Below are 20266 nucleotides of genomic sequence, written 5' to 3' on the forward strand. Positions count from 1 at the left end.
CAAAATAGATGAAAACAGCCTATGAGAAACAAGTCAGCTGATCTTTCTGCTGTCTTCTGTTCTAGTTTGCTCCTTGTCTACAGTGTGCAAACACTCCTAGCCTCAGACCACACTGTCCATTTGGAGCTTCAGTTTAACAGTACCCATAACTGGTCTGGAGCTAAGTCTCTACCACTGGGTTTTCAGTCAGCCTGCATGTTCTGCTCAGCTGTGTTACTTGATACTGTCTTCACCAAACTGCTCAAGCCTCCCCTTGCTGAGCTGTGGTCAGTGGTCCTGAGTGAGGCTCACATGTTCTTCTTCAGTTCTGACAGCCCTCTAGGTCCAAAAGCCTTCCTGGAAGAATGGTGTTCGATGAGTTGTAATATGTCTTCTGCCTATACCAAAGATGCTCCAATCTTTGATCCTGGCTTTTGGTGTACCATAGCCCACTTTTAGAGAGCTGCAGTGTTCCTGCCTCTGGGCACTGTTGCCAAGTGAGATACCACCATCTTGTCCTCATCTGTGTCAGACCAAGAGAGTAGAAATGGAAGTGAAGGAAAAGGATCAAGAGCTTGACATTTCTTCTGTTTTATTAGAAATTTGTTTATATTTAGAGCCTTGGTGAATTTATAAATTGAATATAAGATAAATTCTGGAGTAAATGAATAAGAATTATAGCCAGTTTCGGTGATCTTCATAATATATTTTTGGTTTTAGACTTGTAAGGACAAAGTTATAAAAGTTGAAGTCTCAGCACTACATAGACTTACTTTGTTTTATAGATTTTCTCTTTTCTGGGGTTAAGTATTAGTTAAACTTATTGATTTTGCAGTAATCCACTGCTGTATAACTGAAACATTCCAGTAGGCACCTGGTTTCTCTGCAGTGAGCATGTCCCTATGGCCACAGCGGCCACAGGGGCCACAGCAGCCGTGGTGGTAGCAACCGAATTTCCCTGGGGCAGCCAATGAAAGAAGTCTGAGTTACCCATTAGCAGGTCATGTAGGAACAGGATGTGAATTCTGTTTCTAATGACCTTAAACTAAAATATTTATTAGAATAATTTTACATTTACATTTGATGTAATAAATTCACTTGTCTATTAGTTATAAATATAAAACAAAGATAGAATGTCTGAAAGTGTATTAAATCTTCAATATAACATCCCCTAGCGGGGCTCATATAGTAAAAAGAATGATATTTAAATTAGAAAAAAAGAAAGGTGAATCTGGCCTTATTTTTAATAATTTTCTTCAGTGACAGATTTTTATTTTCTTCAAGTTAAAACTTTCTACATATCAAAGTAAATTAAACACATGACAGAAAAATAAAAAGTGAATCACCACCCTAACTCATTCAATATTTTAATAGTGCAACATCAATTAAATGTTGCTTATATAAAATAATTATGTTTTACCATAGTTGCACTAAACTGAAGTATAACTGTAACCCTGGGTTTTTCTTCCAAAATATTTCTTTTTTTTTTTTTCAATCTGATGAATTGAGAGGACAGCAGCACATTTTAATGGTTCTGGGGATTAACCCAGTGACTTGCCCGTGCTGGCAGGCACTGGCACTGTGGAATACCACCAGCCCTCTCCAGTTCTCTTTCCTATCTCCATCCATAGATGCTTTCTGAAAGGATAAAGGTAAAAGGGCTCTATGACTTTCAAGTTTTTAATATATATATATATATATATATATGTGTGTATGTATATGGGACATCCTTAGCTATGTTAGTACTACCATGGTAGTACTGCACATGGTAGCTCATGCCTGCAGTGCCATCACTTGAGAGGCTGAGGCAGGAGGATCACAAGTTCAAGGAAAGCCTGGGCTTCATAGTGACCACCAGGACAGTCTAGGGTACATAATTAGACCTGTCTCAATACCAAAAACTATCAAAATCTCATATGATTTCATTATAAATTATGAGTTTAATTCACTTCAATGAAAGAGAAATGCATCTGAGTTTACAGTTTTAAATGTTCCTGTAGATTTTTATAGATTGTTTATGAAACCCAAATTTTCAAATGTTTAGTTACTAATGAGGTATTTAAACCATGAAATAGAAACCTTCAGTTAACTGTATTATGCCATACTTGGGTTATTTCCCACTGTTCCTCTCAATACGACTAAACTGAACATGAAGATCTTCAGGAGCTTCAGGAGTCATTTATTTTGATCCATTCCCTTGCCTGATTCAAACTGTCTGGATTCATGTATGAATTACTGTTGTTTCAGTACACTTGTTCAATTTCTATAGCATCTGAGTTTTAAAAAGGGAAGTTCGATGGCTAGGAAGCTAGAAATGAAATGTAGGTAACTACACTACACTGGTGGGTATCTACCGAGAAAGACATAGTGGTGTAAGAACCAGAGAGGGGACAATAGGAAAGCTTGGATGAGAGACAGCATTTAGAGCCACTTCCTGCATTACAGGGACTCAGTGGGCACTTGTTCAATGAGTGAGAGGCAGCTAAAGGGAAGGGCAGCTGGAATTCATTGTAAAACTGACCAAATAGCACAGCTAAATACAAATTTTAGTATAGAACACTTCAGCATTAAGTTACTAATATATTATTTAATTATGCATTGACTTTCTAAAACCTACTCATCTTAAAACTGCAAGTTGTACCCTTTGACCAACATCTTCCCATTTTCATACCCTACTCTAGTTTCTAGTACCCATGTTTCTGCCTTCTGTTTGTCTATTTGACCTTTTAAGATTCCATGTATAAATAGATGTTTTTCTTTCTGTGTCTGTTTTTTTTTATATAGTATGCCTTCAGTAAACCTTCTAGTTTGCTATGTTGCAAATAACGGGACTTTCTTCTCCTGTAAGACTGAGTAATATTACCTCATATGTGTATATACATATATGTGTGACTGTCATATTTATCTAGTCATCTGACTGTGGACACTTCATAATTTCTCCATCTTGACCCATGAAGATGCTACAATGAACACGGAGAACTGAAACATTTTCAGGACACCAACTTCACTCCATTAATCTGGGAATAAAAATGTAAAAGTGATTTTAAAAAAACTGTCCAGAGGAAAAACTCTAGGAATTAATTTTAAAAATCCATAGAAACCACTGTCTTTGGGCTGACAAGATGGTTTAGTGGGTGCTTGTCACCAAGCCTGATGATCTGAGTTCAATTCCCAGAATCCATATGGTAGGAGAAAACCATTCAAATAACATATCTAATCATTTTAGGTGTTTTCTTTCCTTAGAAATAAGCATGTAGTATCATATAATCTCCTTTAAGAGGCTGGTTAGGTTGTAATGTGCTTTTCAGAAAATACTGTGTAGTAAACAGCAAGTAAGACTGAACTAGCTCCTGCTCCCTTCAGGTCTTCTTTCTCGACCTCTGGTGCAGCACACTTGACCATTCTTTTTGCACCTTTCCTTCCAGCATATCCCAATCAGCATCCTCTTGTAAGCTGTGACTCCAAAATGGGTCAAAAGTTACTATCATAAAGGTTATCTTCCTCATCCCAGCACAAATCCTTAAAAAGCTGCACTGAGATGCTAGTAGAATTGGAAAATTTTCCCATGGTACCCGGAAGTGTCATACACTGTAACAGTTTCTGACCTGGGACTGCTCAGCAATCCATGTCCATCAGTAAATGAGGACAGTGATGTTTACAGGGCTGAAGTTAATGGATGGAAGTTCACATTACTCATAAATATATATTAGAACTCATAACTTTAGTATTATAAACCATTACTTCACATTAGTATAATATTTTAGTAACTGGGGAAAACTTTCTGTAACAAAAGTAAAGTATGAGTGACAATAAATTCTAACTTTTTATTTGCACAGTTCAGGAGTATCTAATGTTTCAATTTGTGTGCGTGGTGCTTCAATATGATTGTTCTGTTTTTCTGTTGTGTATTTAGTTCAAGCAGTAAATACCAAGATCAGCAATCTTGCTGCTGCAGCTGCTGAGACGTATGCCAATATCAGTTGGGAATATGAGGGACCAGAGCATGTGAAGTTTTATGTTGAATATGGTGTAGCAGGCAGTAAGAAATAATTTCATTATCCTGCTTTTAATTGGGGGGACACATTTAAAGAGACTGAGACTAATTTTTAGAATTTTCTATGGATCATATTGAAAAATAACTTGATCTGTGCTGGGCATAGTGGTGCACACCTTTAATCTCATCACTCAGGAGGCAGAGGGAGGCCAATCTCTGTGAGTTCAAGGCCAGCCTGATCTACATAATGAGTTCCAGGCCTCCTGGGGCTATTCATTTTACCTAAACTAACCCAGCAAAATTTTACAAGAAAATGCAGAAAATTGAAACTTTGTAAAAGTCCCAGTGTTTGATGAATTCACAAGTCAGGCTCTTGGCTCATATCACGGCCACATCTGAGCTGGGGGCAGCTTTAGCTTTCAGTGACTGATGAAAACCCAGTCCCTTCCTTAACAGTGTACCCCACATACCACAAGGTGAATGACCATTGGATGCTTGCACAAATATCTGACAAAATGTTGAACATAGTCCAAATTCCCATTCAGGCCTTTATCATGCAAATAAATATTTTTGGAAATAACTATCCCTTTAGTAAAACCAATACCTGGGGAATAGTGGATCTATAAGTTGACTACATTTAAGGCATTTAAGTTTATCAAAAGCTTAATCTCATGAATCTTTAAAAACAGTTGTAGTTGACTGAAGTTATTTAATGTATAACTTCTTTCTATAAGCATCTTTAGAGAAACTCAATGGTTTCACAGGGCAAGGAGCAGATAAGGATATTTCCTTTGTGTTTAAAAGAATAATTAAGACAATGGGGGTAATAAGCAATTAGTGTGCAATCTAAATGCCCAGTAGGTTTTTCTTTGAGGATATTCACTTAGCTCTTCATTTTAATTGGCTTACTTGACATGGTTAGATTTGTAGTCATCTAAAATGCTACATTTAAGCACCTGGATTTATTTGTCTTTCTCTTATAAAGAATTTTCCTTTCTTGAAGCACTAAATGACTTCTGGGTCCTTAAAATGTTCAAATTTGTTGTTGTTGTTTTGTTTGTTTTTACAAACTTTCCTTAGGCAAAGAAGAATGGAGGAAAGAAATTGTAAATGGTTCTCGGAGCTTCTTTGGGTTAAAGGGTCTAATGCCAGGAACAGCATACAAAGTTCGAGTTGGTGCTGAGGGGGACTCTGGTTTTGTGAGTTCAGAGGATGTTTTTGAGACAGGCCCAGGTGAGGCACACACCGTGGCAGTTCTGCCTCCTGATCAGAAGTAGAACCACCAGACACTCTAGTTGGAGGCCAGGGCTGGTGGTGTTATGGGTAGGGCTGTGAATGTCTGTCTGTCTGTGGGGCCCTGTTGGGTTGAGATTTAAGATGTTAATTATGTTTGAATGTTTGTATCAAATGAGTTACAGAATTGAGTAAACCATCTGCCAACTACGTTACTGGCAAAAAAAGATTTTTTTAAAGAACTAAATGTAATTTTAAGTTACATTATTTAGATAATTCAATTTTTACTAATTTCATATATAAATAAAATTTATCTGAATTAAATTGAAATTAATTTTTAAAATTCTTTTTAAGTTGGAATGAGCCAGGCATGGTGGCACGTACCTTTAATCCCAGCACTCAGGAGGCAGAGGCAGGCATATCTGTGAAATTGAGGCCAGCCTGGTCTACAGAGTGAGTTTCAGGTCAGCTGGCGCTACAGGGAGACCCTGCCTCAAGAAAAGATGACAGTTCTTTATACCAAAATGGACTCCAACCCAGCAGAACCTGCAATTTGGAGAGATGACTGAGACAAGTGTAATGAAGTGTTCACAGAACAAGAAATTGGATAATTCATATATTACATTTTATTGCAATGAAGTTGCTGTCTATATATGTTTTAGTTCTGTGAATGTTATCGAAGCATACTAGTACAAAAGTAAAGTTCCTAAAGGAAAGAGAAACGTTCGTCTAAAATGAAAGGAAAATTGTATTTGCTCCTAAGATGGAAAATAATCCCTGTTTACTTACATTTAAACAGGATTCCTGTGGTATCTCTTCGTTTTGTGGCTCATACATTCATCTTATGTTCAGTCATGCCATGCATTCTTGAATAAACGTTACACACCTCTGTAGAATTGAGAGACAAACTGGATTTTTTTAGTTTCTTTCATTAACAAAGCATTATGATTTTTAAAGCAATATCTTATTTTAAAAATATTCACCCATGAATAGTTTTAAAGAGAGAAATCAAAGTTAATATTCAATAGTTTATCAAATAATGCTTTCTAAATATGCCTGCTAAAATCATAATGTTTTAAGAAAAATTCTATTCCTTATATTTTCATATCCATTTATATACAGAATCCAGGAAAATGCTGTATTAAATCAAAAAAGAAATTCTAATTCATTCACAGTATACATTGGAAAGTTTTCCTTTATTACTGATAGCTAATAGTTTCAAAATATTAAAAACTCAAGTAGATGTTGAATTAGGATAGGAATTAATAATAATAATAATAATAATAATAATAATAATAATAATAGCACCAGCATTTAGTTAGCTTTACTGTATACCAGGCAGGTGGTTTTTCATTCAGTGCTTACAACAATCCTTGAAGTGGATACTATTACTGCCCAATTATACCTCATATCAATCTTCAGAGTTGGAGAACTGTCCCACTCAGCCACAGCTGCACCATGGCAGAGCCAAGATTAGAGGTCTGCCCACCCCCAAGACCCCAAGAGAGGCTGTAATCACACTGCCATGAAAAGTCACAGAGATCACACTCCAATGGGAAAAGGTTGTCTCAGGAATGAAGGCTTCAGTTGGTGCTTAGTATGTTTATTCATTCCTCTAGCTTCACCACAAAGGGGGCTCCATGTACCCCTGACTCACAGATACATTAAATTCACTCTCAAAATAACTTGAACACTTTACCCATTTGCAAGACAAAAGATGCCCCCCTTCAAAACCATCTCTTCCTCAGTGAATAATGCTTATGATCCTAGCAACAGCTGTCAGTCTCATTCAAGGTGAGCAAAAGGAAAGAGAAGCTGTGTGTCAGTAATGGAGACAGGAAGGCCAGATTTGATTACCACTTTTTATATACTCATGTAATAATTAAAAAGAATAAGTACTGATTAAATTCTAGTGACCTTAGTTGATATATTACCCCTAAAAACACTGTCAGCATTCTAGAATACTTCTGCTTAAGTTACTCCGACTCCCTCCTCCCACGTTGCTGCTCTGTCCTTAGGGATGAAGGCTGCAGGGTGTGTGAAGGCATGCTGCTCTTGCTCCCTCCCCATGCTGGGTTTTAGGTGTAAGACCACAGTCCTTAACGTGAAAGCACAGTACTTGGCTAAATTTTTCACTCTCCATTCATGAGCTGCTTCTATCTCTGAGTTCTGCTAATTTCAGGAACCTATGTTCAACTTTTCATGAACTTCTTTCATGAATCTTTGTTATATGACACTCTTACAGTCTGCATTTTAAAGGTATATTGGATTGTCTCCTGCAGCACACACTGAGGAAGCAAATCAGACAAGGCCATAGGGAGTGTGGCGCTGTGCTTGCCCATGTTCCTGCATGATCTCTCACTGGTACCACCCATCTCTCCTCCCTCTCACACATCACCAAAGATTTAAAGCAGTGTGTCCTCACTGGACCCAAAAGCTTTTCTACAGACTGCCTCCAAGCTTGGTCAATGTTGTTCTTTCCATTTCTAAATATTTCTGTTTTAACTGGACAGAACATTTTATGCTTCATAGATTCTTTGTAAGTAACAATTATGTCTCTCATTCTCTCTCTTCCATGTTTATTCCATGATTCTGCATACTAAGGAACACCTTCCTCAGAGATTAACAAAGCACAGGTTAACCATGGTGCAGGAAGCAAGAGAGCAGAAGATGCTTATTCAAACTTCTAGGCAGTGAAGGAGACTTCACTCCTCTGCCTTATTTTGTACTTGCATATTACTTATATGTGTTAGTTTATCAGTTTATCATTCAAGTAATACATGCATATAATTTCATTGTTGAAAATTCAGATAAGGTGAAAATCTGCTTTTACTTCCCAACTGATACCCACCTATAGTAGTTACTTTTCTAATTGTTGTGACCAGATACCTGATGAGGATTCACTGAAGAGAGGAAGGATTCATTTTGGTTCATGGTTTGAGAGTACAGTCCATCACAGTGGTGGGAGTAGCAAGTGGCCATTGCAGCAGGAGCACAAGGCTGCTTGCTCACATATTGACAGATAGGGAGCAAAGAGTAGGCAGGAAGGGGACCAGGCTATAAAACTTAAAACCTACCTCCAGGGACCCACTTTCCAGCAAGGCTCCACCTCCAAAAGATTCCACAACCGCCCAAAACAGTACTACCAACTGTGGATCAAGACAGGAGCCTATGGGAGACACTTCACATTCAAAGTCCTGTTCAGAATTTAAAAAGAAAAAAGCCATAGGTTTCATCTGTGTGTCTGTGTCTGTGTGTGCACATGCACACCTCTGTGAACATATGTCTATATCTGTGTGGTTGTGTTTGTGATCTGCACAACCATGGTTATGACCTGGGTTCCTGCGTCCCAGACAAAGTATTTTAGGGTGTCCTGACGAGACCACAAGTCTCTTGCAGTCATTTGGGGCTTCAGATCCCTTCTATATGGATGGGAAGTCAATAGACATATTTCCATTTACAGAATGTCTGTTTTATATCAACTTCTGGTGCACTTGTGTGTGTGTGTGTGTGTGTGTGTGTGTGTATGCATAGTGTATATGCTTGTGTGTATGAGTACCTACTCACTTGTTGTGCTTAGCTAACCTAATCTTAATGTATTAGGGAAATATCAAATACTTTTTTTTCTTTGATATAGAAGCAAAATTTCAAAGTCAATTTGGATGTTTATCAACTATCAAGGAAACAGCTAGTTTTGCACAGTTACATAGTGACCGACTGCCGGTCAGAAATTCAACTTTGAAAGTCACCATCTTTGTGAGACAATGTCAGTGCTAAGATTTGAACATCTTCTATTTTTCTCTCATCAGTTTCTTTTAATTAAATGAAAGATGTAAATGCTGAGGCTATTTATGACAAGGCTGCAAGTCATTGAGCATTTTAAAAACAAAGACTCTCTCAATCATAATGAGTTTCATTTTCTAAATAGTTTTGAAGAAAAAACATGCAAAGGCTTCTGTGAAAATTGCCAAAAAGAATGTAATGACTTTTAGGTCTTTTTACCTGTCCCAGAATGGAATCCCTAAAGCACTTAATTCTGTGTTCAGATTTTTGCAAATCTGATGACTGTACATGGTTTCAGGAGTGCATTATAACAGTAAATAGCTTAGTAGCATTCTCACTGACTGAAGTCAGACAGGCCAGACAAACAGAGCCCTTCGAACTCCTGGACAGTCTCTTCTCTTCACTCTCTCTGGGCATGGAATTATCTTAATGCCTACCTCAGAGGATTGTTGTGAGGATTAAATGAGATCCTGCCTTCAACAGGGAGCCTAATACTTAGTAATGGTCCAAAATTGTTAGCCACCACCACCACCACCACCACCACCACCACCATCATCATCATCATCATCATCATCATCGCTGCCACCTATTCTCAAGTTCTATGTGTGCCTGGTTACAATGCATCTCAAAACCCCTCTAACAAGGCACAGAGTACTGTTGAGGGAGGGCTGTTGGTCCTCAAGTAATATTCCAAATAATACATTTCTACTTCTGGTTTCTTAAACATTAACTCCAGACATCTTTACATCCTAATTCACACTTGATTTTAACTATTTCATTTTCTCCCTATACATTCTGTGGAGAAAAGGAAGCAATGAGATGCTACTTCTGCAGCATATAAACTGGGAATGTATATATAGAAAAGCCTGGCCTACCTGTAGCCACGCTTGTTTTTGCACCCAGAGATCTTGCAGATCTAACCCAAACCATGTGAAACACTTTCAGAAGAAATTCAGTCAGAATTAAAGCATAATCTAGGAATGTTTATGAAGTCAAAAGAAGAAGACATTTTGTGTTGCTTATGGTCAAAAGAGAAAAAAGAAAAAAGGCCTTTAATGAACGATTTGTGCGAACTTCTTTAAACAAATCTTCATGGGCATGTCTGAGTAGCCACTGATGCTGCACTTGGTCCTGTACGACTGACATTTACGTGGGAGTTTGGCTCACTATGAGTGGCTGAACAAAGGGGTCCACATTTATGTACTCAAATAGAATAGATGAAGGTTTAAAAAACTGTATACATGCCAATGAGTATTTTTTCTTTAAACTTCCCATTTATTCCACTAAGGATTCTGTTGGTCAAAATATATTTTAAAGCCTTTTGAATAGATCCTAGACAATAATTAATATTGATCCCTTGAGAGCAGTTTTGATACTGTCAGGATTTCCATTCAGAACTGAAGTTTGTGTAAAATAACATAGCAGCTTATGTGGAAAGGTTTCTTGTGTGGCCATTTTTAAACAGTCCCAGAGCACTGAAAAAAAATGTCCCCAATACCATAGTGACATTTTAGCCTCCCAAATCTGTTTCTTTTAAAGGAAAAATACTCCATTAGGTGTATACATTCTGTTTAGTTTAAAATTCTGTTTTATGTTCTTATTAGACTTAGTATTGAATTTATCCCACAAATAATCGATTTTTGATTGGTTTGAGAATGTATCTCTATTGTGAGAACAAATAACTGAAGTAACTGAACATGGTGCTTAGTAGGGTGTGGCCACACAATGTCATTAGCATTCAGAGTTCTCTATTTTAATTTTTTAGTAATAAAGGTTTTTCAAATTATGTAATTTCTGATTGATGACTGACAGATTCCAATTGGGAGTCATGTGTAAAGCATATAAATATTCATATGCTACAACAGTTGCTTTTTAACTAAATCAGATCAGCATAGTTCTCACCTTGTCATTAACCTAGTCCCACCAACACCACTGATTTGTTTTCCAGCAATGGCAAGCCGGCAAGTGGATATTGCGACCCAGGGCTGGTTCATAGGTCTCATGTGTGCTGTCGCTCTCCTTATCTTAATTCTGCTGATCGTTTGCTTCATTAGAAGAAACAAGGGTGGTAAATATCCAGGTAAGAAGGATTCAAATTGCCTTATAATGCTGCAGAATTATCCACTAAACTAAAAGGAATCATGTCCATAAAAATAGTGTATCTCCTTAGAGCCATACATTTGAATTTTCTGATCTAATCATTTTGTTCCCTCTTTATATAATGATACCCTACAGATCATCAAGGGTGTTTGGAGAAACACAGCAGTCTGCTTTCTAAGGAAGCCTGCTTCCTTAGGCTCCACAAAGGAAGTAGCACTTAAAGTCAGTTGGTGGGAGGGAAATGAGTGGGGGCACGGACAATTTTCCAGAGGGAGTAGTGCATGAACCCAGTTTTCATATTAGGATGTGTGACATTACTATCATTGTAAGATTGGCAGTTTATTCAGTTTAGTAGATCTGATGAGTTTATATTTTCTTCACCTGACCATTTGCCCTTCAGTTAGAAAAAAATTACAGAAGAATAGATTTGCACAATTTATTGTCATAAATATTGCTAATAAATATATTGGAAAATAGAGAAGAAATTTGAGAAATTTAAAAATCATTTCTTCATCAGGTGAAAGACTGAGGTAACTCAATATATTAAGAAACTTTCATTCTAATAGACTACATCAAAATAAACTGAAATATCAAAGCATATTCATGGCCACATAATATACATGGTTGCATACCATCTACTTGTGTAAAGAACAGTTTTCCTCTGCTGTGTATCTGAGTGCACTCTTGCAAACTCTGCAACAAGGGAGCTCAGGGTCAATGGCTAATCACATCATACAAATTTTTCAGTTAAAGAGAAGGAAGATGCTCATGCAGATCCCGAGATCCAGCCCATGAAGGAGGACGATGGAACTTTTGGAGAATACAGGTGAGCCCTTGTTCCTTCTTTTCCTGTCCACCCTGTTCCACAAAGTACTATCCACAGACACTTGCCTGAGGACAGAACCTGGCAAGCAGTGGGCCCTGCCTGGTGGTTCATATTTCTTTAGAGGCATGTCCACATCAAAATCTATGCACCTTTCATGATTAAAACGTTCACACTTTTCATTTAAAAATTATGTTCATCATCGAAAAATAAAATCCTTTTGTAGTCCTAGGTTTAGATTCAAAGCATCTTCTGTTTTGTTATATTTTTCCAGAGATCCATGGTGTGTTGCTCAGTCTAGCAATGCCATTGTGTTACAGTAAGAATTAAAAGAAGGACCCTACACAGCCTGCATTGTAAAGGAAAAATGCTTTTATAAGCCCAGTGTCAACAAGACTTCTCTCTCTCTCTCTTTTATTTTTGAGATTGAGGCATAAATTTATGATCTTTCTGCTTCATCCTCCTAAGTGCCGGGATCACAACTATGAGCCACCATAACCAGATTTGGGGGGAGGGTGTAGTGCTGGGGGGGCAAACACAGAGTTTTGCACTTGCTTGGCAAGTATTCTACCACTAAGCTACATATTCAGCCCCAAGACTTCATAATTTTGGATTTATAGATGCTTTTTCTTAAATACTATCTATCCCCCTGCCTGTTAGTCAAAAATAATGAATAGGTTGTTTTAGAGCTGTTAACTTTTAAGAAATATCACAGCCACTAAGACAGTGTGTTAACTGTCTGATAATACTTTCTTGACTTCATATTAAGACAAAAATTGCATAATCCATTGCTAATCTTTTGAAATTAGTCTTGCCTAGATGTTACAGATCTTTTAAAAAAGAGAGAAATGGTTATTTTACATATCATTAAAAAAAAAGAAACAGTAAATTTAGTCATGTAATCAAAAGACTGTGATTCTAATGTCCCAAGATAATTCTATTCATAATATGACTTTACATCTTAATTTTTATAAACCCCTTGATTATATAAAATATAAATTTTTGTCTTTTTGAGAGAGAGTCTCCTTGTAGCCCCAGCTGGCCTGGAACTCATTATACAGACCAGGCTAGCCTCGATCTCACAGAGATCTGCCTGCCCCTGCCTCCCAAGTACTGAGACTAAAGATGTGTGCCACCACGTCCAGCTAAAATATAATTTGGGGGAGGGGGTGTTCTGATTTATTTTTATGTGTATGCATTTATTATGTGCATGTATGCAAGTGCACTTGTGTCATGCAATGCCTGTGGACGACAGAAGAGGGTGTCAGATCCCCTGGAACTGGAGTTACAGACAGTTGTTAGCCGCCATGTGCTCTTAGCTGTTGAGCCCTCTCTCTAGCCCCTAAAATAAAATTTTAAATTCTGAACGAATCTCATATTAAGGCTTTTTGCCAGAAGAAAACACTTTGGGTGAAATAAATGATTTCACTACTGTGGTTTCCAGGTCACCTTTGCCTGTAGATAGTTGAATTAGGCACTACCTGTCTCTGGGACTCACTTTTAGTATTTCCCCCAGGATCATGAAGGATAAAATAATACCAAGGTTAGGAAATGTATAACTGATTGAGAAAAAAAAACATAGTTTCCACAAGAGGTTTTATGGTGGTCTCCATGCAGATTTGAGCTCCAGTCTGGCTCCAGTGTCTCTTTACCTGAGCTAATCTTCTTTTCATTAAAGAGAACTATAGTTTCTAAAAGTTCTTGGAGTTTCTGTATCTCATAATACAGAAAACATGTCTAGTGAGGGTTGTCTTGATATTTAAATGTTGGCTCTAAGCTGAAAGTGTTTGAAAACCTAGACAGGACCCCACCCACTGTGACCAAAAGGTTTCCATAGCACAGTAGAGCAGCCTACAGTAAGCATAGCCTAGTGCAGCTGTGTCTTACTCTGGAGGAGTAGAAATCTTCGCTGACATAACTCACTTTTCTACTTGTTTCTCCTCCTGCAAGCAGGTGAGCTCATAATCACGGAAGAACTTGTTTATAAAGTTCTTGGGGCTACAGTCTCATACCGGATATGCATGCCACTGCTTTCATTTTTGTTATGAAGCTGCATCTTTGATACAGCCTGAATATATATATATAGATACATATAGATAGATAGATATATATGCATGAATTGGAAATAAACCATTGCATGTCCTACGTTTTCCACATAGTGATGGATTTGTAATCTTTGTTATCATGCTTAAATGAACATGGCAATGTACTGCTCACTTCGTGGATCTCAAAAAATAAGTTTACTATTATACTGATGTGAAGCCAGAACCAGAAAGAATGTGACTTTGGATAACTACATTAACTACACTATTGAAACTTGATTGAAATTGAGGTTGAGTTTTATAAACTAGCTTGGAATCAAGATGCTGGTCCTTATCCCTTCCACTCAGCTACTACATATGACTCCATGATAATTTGTGTAGATCCCAATTTTTATCATCTGTAAAGTAAGACAATTGTTCAAGTATTAGATCATCTTCAGAAGTTTCTTATCCTGGTTCTGTGGTTTCTGGGCTCTCTATGAGCTGCTAAGAACTCTCAATATTATTTTGTCTTCCGAGCAGTACATAGCAAGTGTTTGGCTCCTGGCTTCATAGTCACCATTTGATTTATGTCTATCTGCTCACATTTCTGTTTCAGTGTTAATCCATACGTGCTATGCTTGTGAAGCATTTTCAAATGGCTGCCTTTGGCTTTTGCCCTGAGTTTCTCAGGACAGAGACTTTCCGTTTGGGCCTATTGAGTACAAGCCCAATTGACGTGAAGACAAAAATACTTGTCACACATGTAATGACATTGATCCCAGAGGGGCCAAAGGAAATAAAGTTCTGATGGGTGTCTTCAACTTGAAACACAACTCAGGGTGTGATTTTCTTAATGAAGGTTAAAGTTCAGGAGGACAGTCCCTCATGTGAGATCACATCCCCAAATTCCTGGACACCATTGTACATGTGGCTTTGTCCTGTAACTTTTGGACACTTCATCAGGATTCTTTCTCTTTGGCTCTTTCTATTTAGAGCAATCAGTAGACTTCTGCTCTCTGGGATTTCACAATTCATGAAAACGGTTCCAACTGTTTAAACAGAATCTTTTGCTTTAATAGTACGTGTGAGTGTTACCCACTTTCCTAGATCACTGGGTCCTTTCTCTGCTTTGCACCTTCTGGAAATTTCGAGCTCTGTATTATTTATTGATTCTTATACCCCTGCATTCTGAAATGAAGTATAATGCTGGTCACACATGGACACACAATTAGGACGATTGTCTAAATGTCAATTAATTCCATTTATGATACACGTATTCTCCAGCCCGAGGATGGAAGCTTTCTACCTGGTTGGCCCTGAGTCAAAAGACATTTCATAGTGCAAAGAGGGATGGAACTTCCTTGGTAGCCAAATTTGTGTTTTTCCATACACTGCAACCCTGTGCCCTCACTCCAGCACCCACCCCTAAGCAGTTACCCTCTCAGAAGCCTGCAGCTTTCTTTGTTTGTCTCTTTAATTATACAGACAGTAGGATCTGCATCCTTTCTAGCATATAGAAAAATCAGAGAAACAATGCAACCAACTGTGTAAGTATTTATTCTTTAGATCTGTTCTTTTTAAAACCAGAGTGAACCTAGCTTGTAAATTATGTCTTTGATACTTGAATTCATGACTCACTACATAGATGGAGATTTTTGCCATGGGAATCTTGTCATTCATGTGACCACAGCTCTATTGTAAGCTTGCTAACCCTTGCTTAAAGCTTGACTGATGCAAAGCATTTGTTACATACTTTAAGCTTATTCTGCTCACAAATTTGAGCTGGTTAGTAAACAAAATAACGATGAACTTTGACAATGTATCAGAAAAAGGTTTTGGGTCATGAATGTCCATGAAACTGTAACATGGTTTGACCATAGTAGAATGGTCCCTACAGAAAAATCAGACATAATTATCAGATATACTTGCTTTTGCAGATTTCTTCATTAACCTTTTAATGGGTATGCACAACCTTGAACCAAGCATTATGGGGAAAGAAATGAACTCCTTAAAATTTATTCTTAGTGTAAAAGAAAGAAAATATATTCTAATGCTTTCTTGTTATAAATTAAGAAGGAATGAAAAATTTTAATATTAGAATTCTAAGAATTTCTGAGATTCTATGGTCTCTTCTATTGTAATTTTATCATGAATTCACCCAAGTGATGTTTACTATGTATCTGCTACATGCCAAGCCTTAGGGATATTAAAAGCAATAGGATGTGATCCTTCGTTGGAAGTTTGGCATCTAGTGAGGGATCCAGGGAAGCAGCAACAACTTGATCAGAGTGCAAGAGCTGCGTGGTATGGATACCAAGAGGCTGCAGCCAGGAGTACAGGTCGGAGGAAGGCAGTAAAGGAAGTCTTCCTGGAGGAAGTGATATAAGAACAGAATTTTGATATTGCAATGTGAACATTGCATCAGCTTTTATTTATAAATAGAAATATCAAGTGTATCTATACTATCTATCTTAATTTGAAACTCATTTAATCTTTGATCATCTGAGTTAATTAACATCTGTTGTTTCCTGTGTTAAAAGTTCTCCTAAAAATGTGGGTGTGTTGTTTTAGAAAGCATGCCTATGACTTTTAAATTCTCTTCTGTAGCTTTTTAATTCTTCTCATTTGGGACACTACCTTTTCACATTTAAACTTGACAGTGCAGTTTCTTTGACACAATGTCAAAAGCATCCAATTTATTATTTAATTATAAAATTCATCTTTGAGTGCTTCACGCAGCTTTGTAATCACTTGGCACAGCTGCAAAGCTCTGTCTAGGTATGTTGGACAAGATACTTCTTTGGGAAAAGAAATCTCCCTGAGATGGAGTTCTTTGGGGCAGAGAAGAGTAGTAAGTGTAGGGCATTTGCTGGACACAAATCACACGCAGGCACTGTGATTTATATAATTCTCATTTAACTAGATTCTCATTATTGAGATAAATATTGCACCATACCATGTTCTAAAAACTAATCTTACATAGATTTTGCTTCCTTTGAACAGTTTTTTTTCTGGAAAGACTATGGATACCCACTTCTTCCCTTCTCTTCCAAGCACAACCTGTGTTTCTTTGCTCTCTTCTATCAAGGAACTGAGATAAATGGATATTTCCAAGGAGTCTTTGCTGGCTAGGCTGGTCATTAGTCATAACAGATAGATTGTTTAACCCAGACCTTGCATAAAAGATAATCCTGTTCATATATACCCACAACCATCTGGAAAAGGAAGGTTTTGAAGATGATTCTAGTTATTTTATAACACAGACTGTCATCTAGATCATCCACTGATATTAGCACCTATACTCCATTCCTCTGATTTGTTTGGTTGGTAGGTTAGTTGGTTGGTTGTTTTGAGAATGGATCTCCTTATGTAGCACTGGATAGTCTAGAACTTTCTGTGTAGACCAGGCTGGCCTCAAACTTGCACTGGTTCTTCCTCCTCCCAAGTGCTGGGTTCCCAGGCAGAGAGCATCAACAAGTCTTAATATCTGCTAGGTCAAGTCCTCTAACTTTGTTATTCTTCGAGATGTTTTTTGGTATATGTGCATCTTAGAATCATTTACCATGATCCAGATCAATACTTCCTAGGTTTTCTTCACAAATATGTTGACTCTAAAGAGAAAAACACAGGGAAGGTTAACATTTTCTATGTCTGAGCCTTCTATTTGTAGATATGATACCCTCCTCCACTTACCTGTGTCTTTAATAACTCTGAATAAGAGTCTGCTTTTCTTCACAGAGGTCCTACACATATTTTTCTTATATACTTCATATTTTATGGTATTATAAATGAAATATTTTTCAAATTTTCACTTTCTAGTAACTTGCAAAACTATGAAAATTTATTTTTCTATTTTGTTAAACATCACTAAATTCTATTTTCATTTGCATGTAGATTTGTATATAATTATATCATTCATGAGTAGTGGCAGATTCTTTCCATTTCTTTGTTTTTCTCATCACAATACTTAGGGCTTTCTAGGCAGTGTTGATTAGATAAGTGCTGATAACAGACCTGTATTCCTAGCACTTAGGAGGCAGAGGCAGGAAGGTGAGAAATTCAAGATCATCCTTAACTGCATAGCAAATTTGAGAGTTTTAGGCCAGTCTGAGATACATAGGACCCTGTCTCAAAACTCCAGGAAGAGGAGGAAGAAGAAGAAGAGGAGGAAGAGGAAAAAGAGGAGTAGGAGGAGGAGGGAGATGATGATGCTAATGAGAGAGATAGCAACACCCTCACCATTACTGTGACGCCAAACAGCATTTCAATATTCACTGGCAGGGAGGCTGTTTACTCTAGGTTTCTTGTAGCCATTCTTAATCAGATTAATGAAGATACTTTCTATTCCTGGTATATAAAAGTTTTTCTTGTGAATGAGTATTAAACTCTGTCATATTTTTTTCTAAATCTATGTTGATTATAGATTCTTTTCTTCTGCAAAACATGGTCAGTTTTATGAATTGTATTTTCATACTAAACCAAACTCGCATTCCTAGAATAGATTCAACTTGGATATGATCTATTATCTTTTCAGTACACTGCAAAATTTAGTTTGCTACGAAGTGGTGTTTCCTCATCCATGTTCATGAGTGGCATTAGCATATAGCTTGACTTTCTCACATTGTTTTTGTTAATTTTAGATATCAATGTCATAGAAGTCTCATAATATTATTAAGCGTGGGTCTTCTGAAGCGTTCAAAATTTAACATATCCAAACAACCTCAAATCTTCATCAAACAATGCTCTACTACACAATAAGAAAGGGTAATTCTGAGATTCTTGTTGCTTACACCAAATACCTTGGTGCCATCATTTTCTCTGTTGTTCCCCAACTAGTCCACCAGAAGTCCTTGTTTGCTCTACTTTCAAAATCTGACCATAACCTGAGCATTCTGTATGAACTTCTTCAGTGTTCCACTCACTCACATCATCTCTTTCCTGGATGACTGCAGTGGTCACCCCTGACTCCCATGTGCAGAAGTCAGAAAAATCCTTCTTGTGAAGTGCCCCTGGTAAACATTTGAGGCTTTGCAGGCCACATGATCTCAACTGCAACTCTGCAGTTCTGCTGATGCCAAACAAGAGGAGCCATTACCAATTGCCAGAGCTTACCAACCCCTTCCTTTGAAGGCAGGCCAACCTCAACACTGATGGCAGAGATGTGCTTTGAGGGTGTAGGTCTAGCCAAGGCACTCATTCAGGGAGATCTCTCCAGTGGCCTTCATCTCACTCAGAGTTAAAGGGAGGATCTTAAGTGCCACAGTAGGGTCACAAGGCCCTACTGAGTCCTGTCACCTCCTACCTTACTCCAAACATTCTTTTCCTCACTCAGTTCCAGCCACAGCAAGTTTGCTGTTCCTAGACTGTATCAGGCCTGCCCCTACCTCAGGACAGTTGCCCCTCTTACTGCTTTGCTCATAATTGCTTTTCCTCTAGTTATCCATGTGGCTAACTTAGCTCTTAAGTCTTTAATAAGATGTCACTGCTTAACAAGCCCTTCCCTGGACAGCTTACTTAAATGTCAACTTTCTACCCCATCCATAACTCCTGTCCTCTTCTCCCCCAGCTCTATATTCTCTGCAGTGCTGACCACTTTGTGGCATAACTAATTTTCTTTACCATGTTGATTGTTCATTGTATTTTATCCCACTAGATATAAACACAATGAAGTCAGCATTTCAATCATGTTGTTTACTACTATGTACCCAAAGGTTAAAATGACATCTGCCTTAGAATAGGCACCCAGTAAACATTTGTTAGGCGAAGAGAAGACTGGCAAGATGACTAGATCTAAGAAATGACATCGCCATGTATTCCTTGGCATGCTAGTTCTACTAGGTAGACTAATAGTTGGAATCCAGATTGAAAATTAGGCCCATCCTTGAACTCATCAACAGCATTAACTTTATCACCAAATCCTATTCGGTATTTTGTGGGAAGTATTCAAAGCGTAGAAGTTCATGGCTAAGTCTCAAAGATGTCATATAAGCTGTTCTTATAACAAGTTGGTTTTGTGGGTGTTATGGTCTCTGAAATGCCTCCCAAACGGGCCACCCAATGTTCTGTGATGTTACCATATTATCAGTGGTGATAATATAAGCTATTCAGTTTGCAGCTCACACTTGTGCGTTATCTAAACAGGTCATTTTCGACAGCACATGCCAATGTCAGATTGCTAACAATACTTCCCAGTCTTGACGTATTCTTGTAGAAAAACAAAACCTTGAGTAGAAATTATTGGCAAAAGAGCCAGTTTGACTTATATATATCTTTAAATCTTTATAACCTGACTGGAAAAAAGTTACTCTCTATAAACAGGGAAAGCAATTA

The 20266-nt window shown here is 37.6% G+C and overlaps 1 protein-coding gene across 25 annotated transcripts in view; it reads left to right on the forward strand.

The window, feature by feature from the left end:
- Nrcam (neuronal cell adhesion molecule) overlaps positions 1 to 20266 on the forward strand; it is a 320521-nt gene that overhangs the window by 297201 nt on the left and 3054 nt on the right. For 12 of the 25 annotated variants that reach the window (XM_017797532.2, XM_017797533.1, XM_017797531.1 and 9 more), the window contains 4 exons: positions 3893 to 4018; positions 5054 to 5206; positions 10938 to 11069; positions 11837 to 11915. In XM_017797532.2, coding sequence (XP_017653021.1) covers positions 3893 to 4018; positions 5054 to 5206; positions 10938 to 11069; positions 11837 to 11915 — 490 coding nt within the window. Of the gene's footprint in view, positions 1 to 3892; positions 4019 to 5053; positions 5207 to 10937; positions 11070 to 11836; positions 11916 to 15421; positions 15484 to 20266 lie in introns of all 25 variants that reach the window. The other 13 variants (XM_017797540.1, XM_008830701.1, XM_017797542.1 and 10 more) reach the window with 2 other exon arrangements.

This window comes from Nannospalax galili, unplaced genomic scaffold (assembly GCF_000622305.1).
Source record: "Nannospalax galili isolate Female #2095 unplaced genomic scaffold, S.galili_v1.0 scaffold312, whole genome shotgun sequence".
Classification (NCBI taxonomy): Eukaryota; Metazoa; Chordata; class Mammalia; order Rodentia; family Spalacidae; genus Nannospalax; species Nannospalax galili.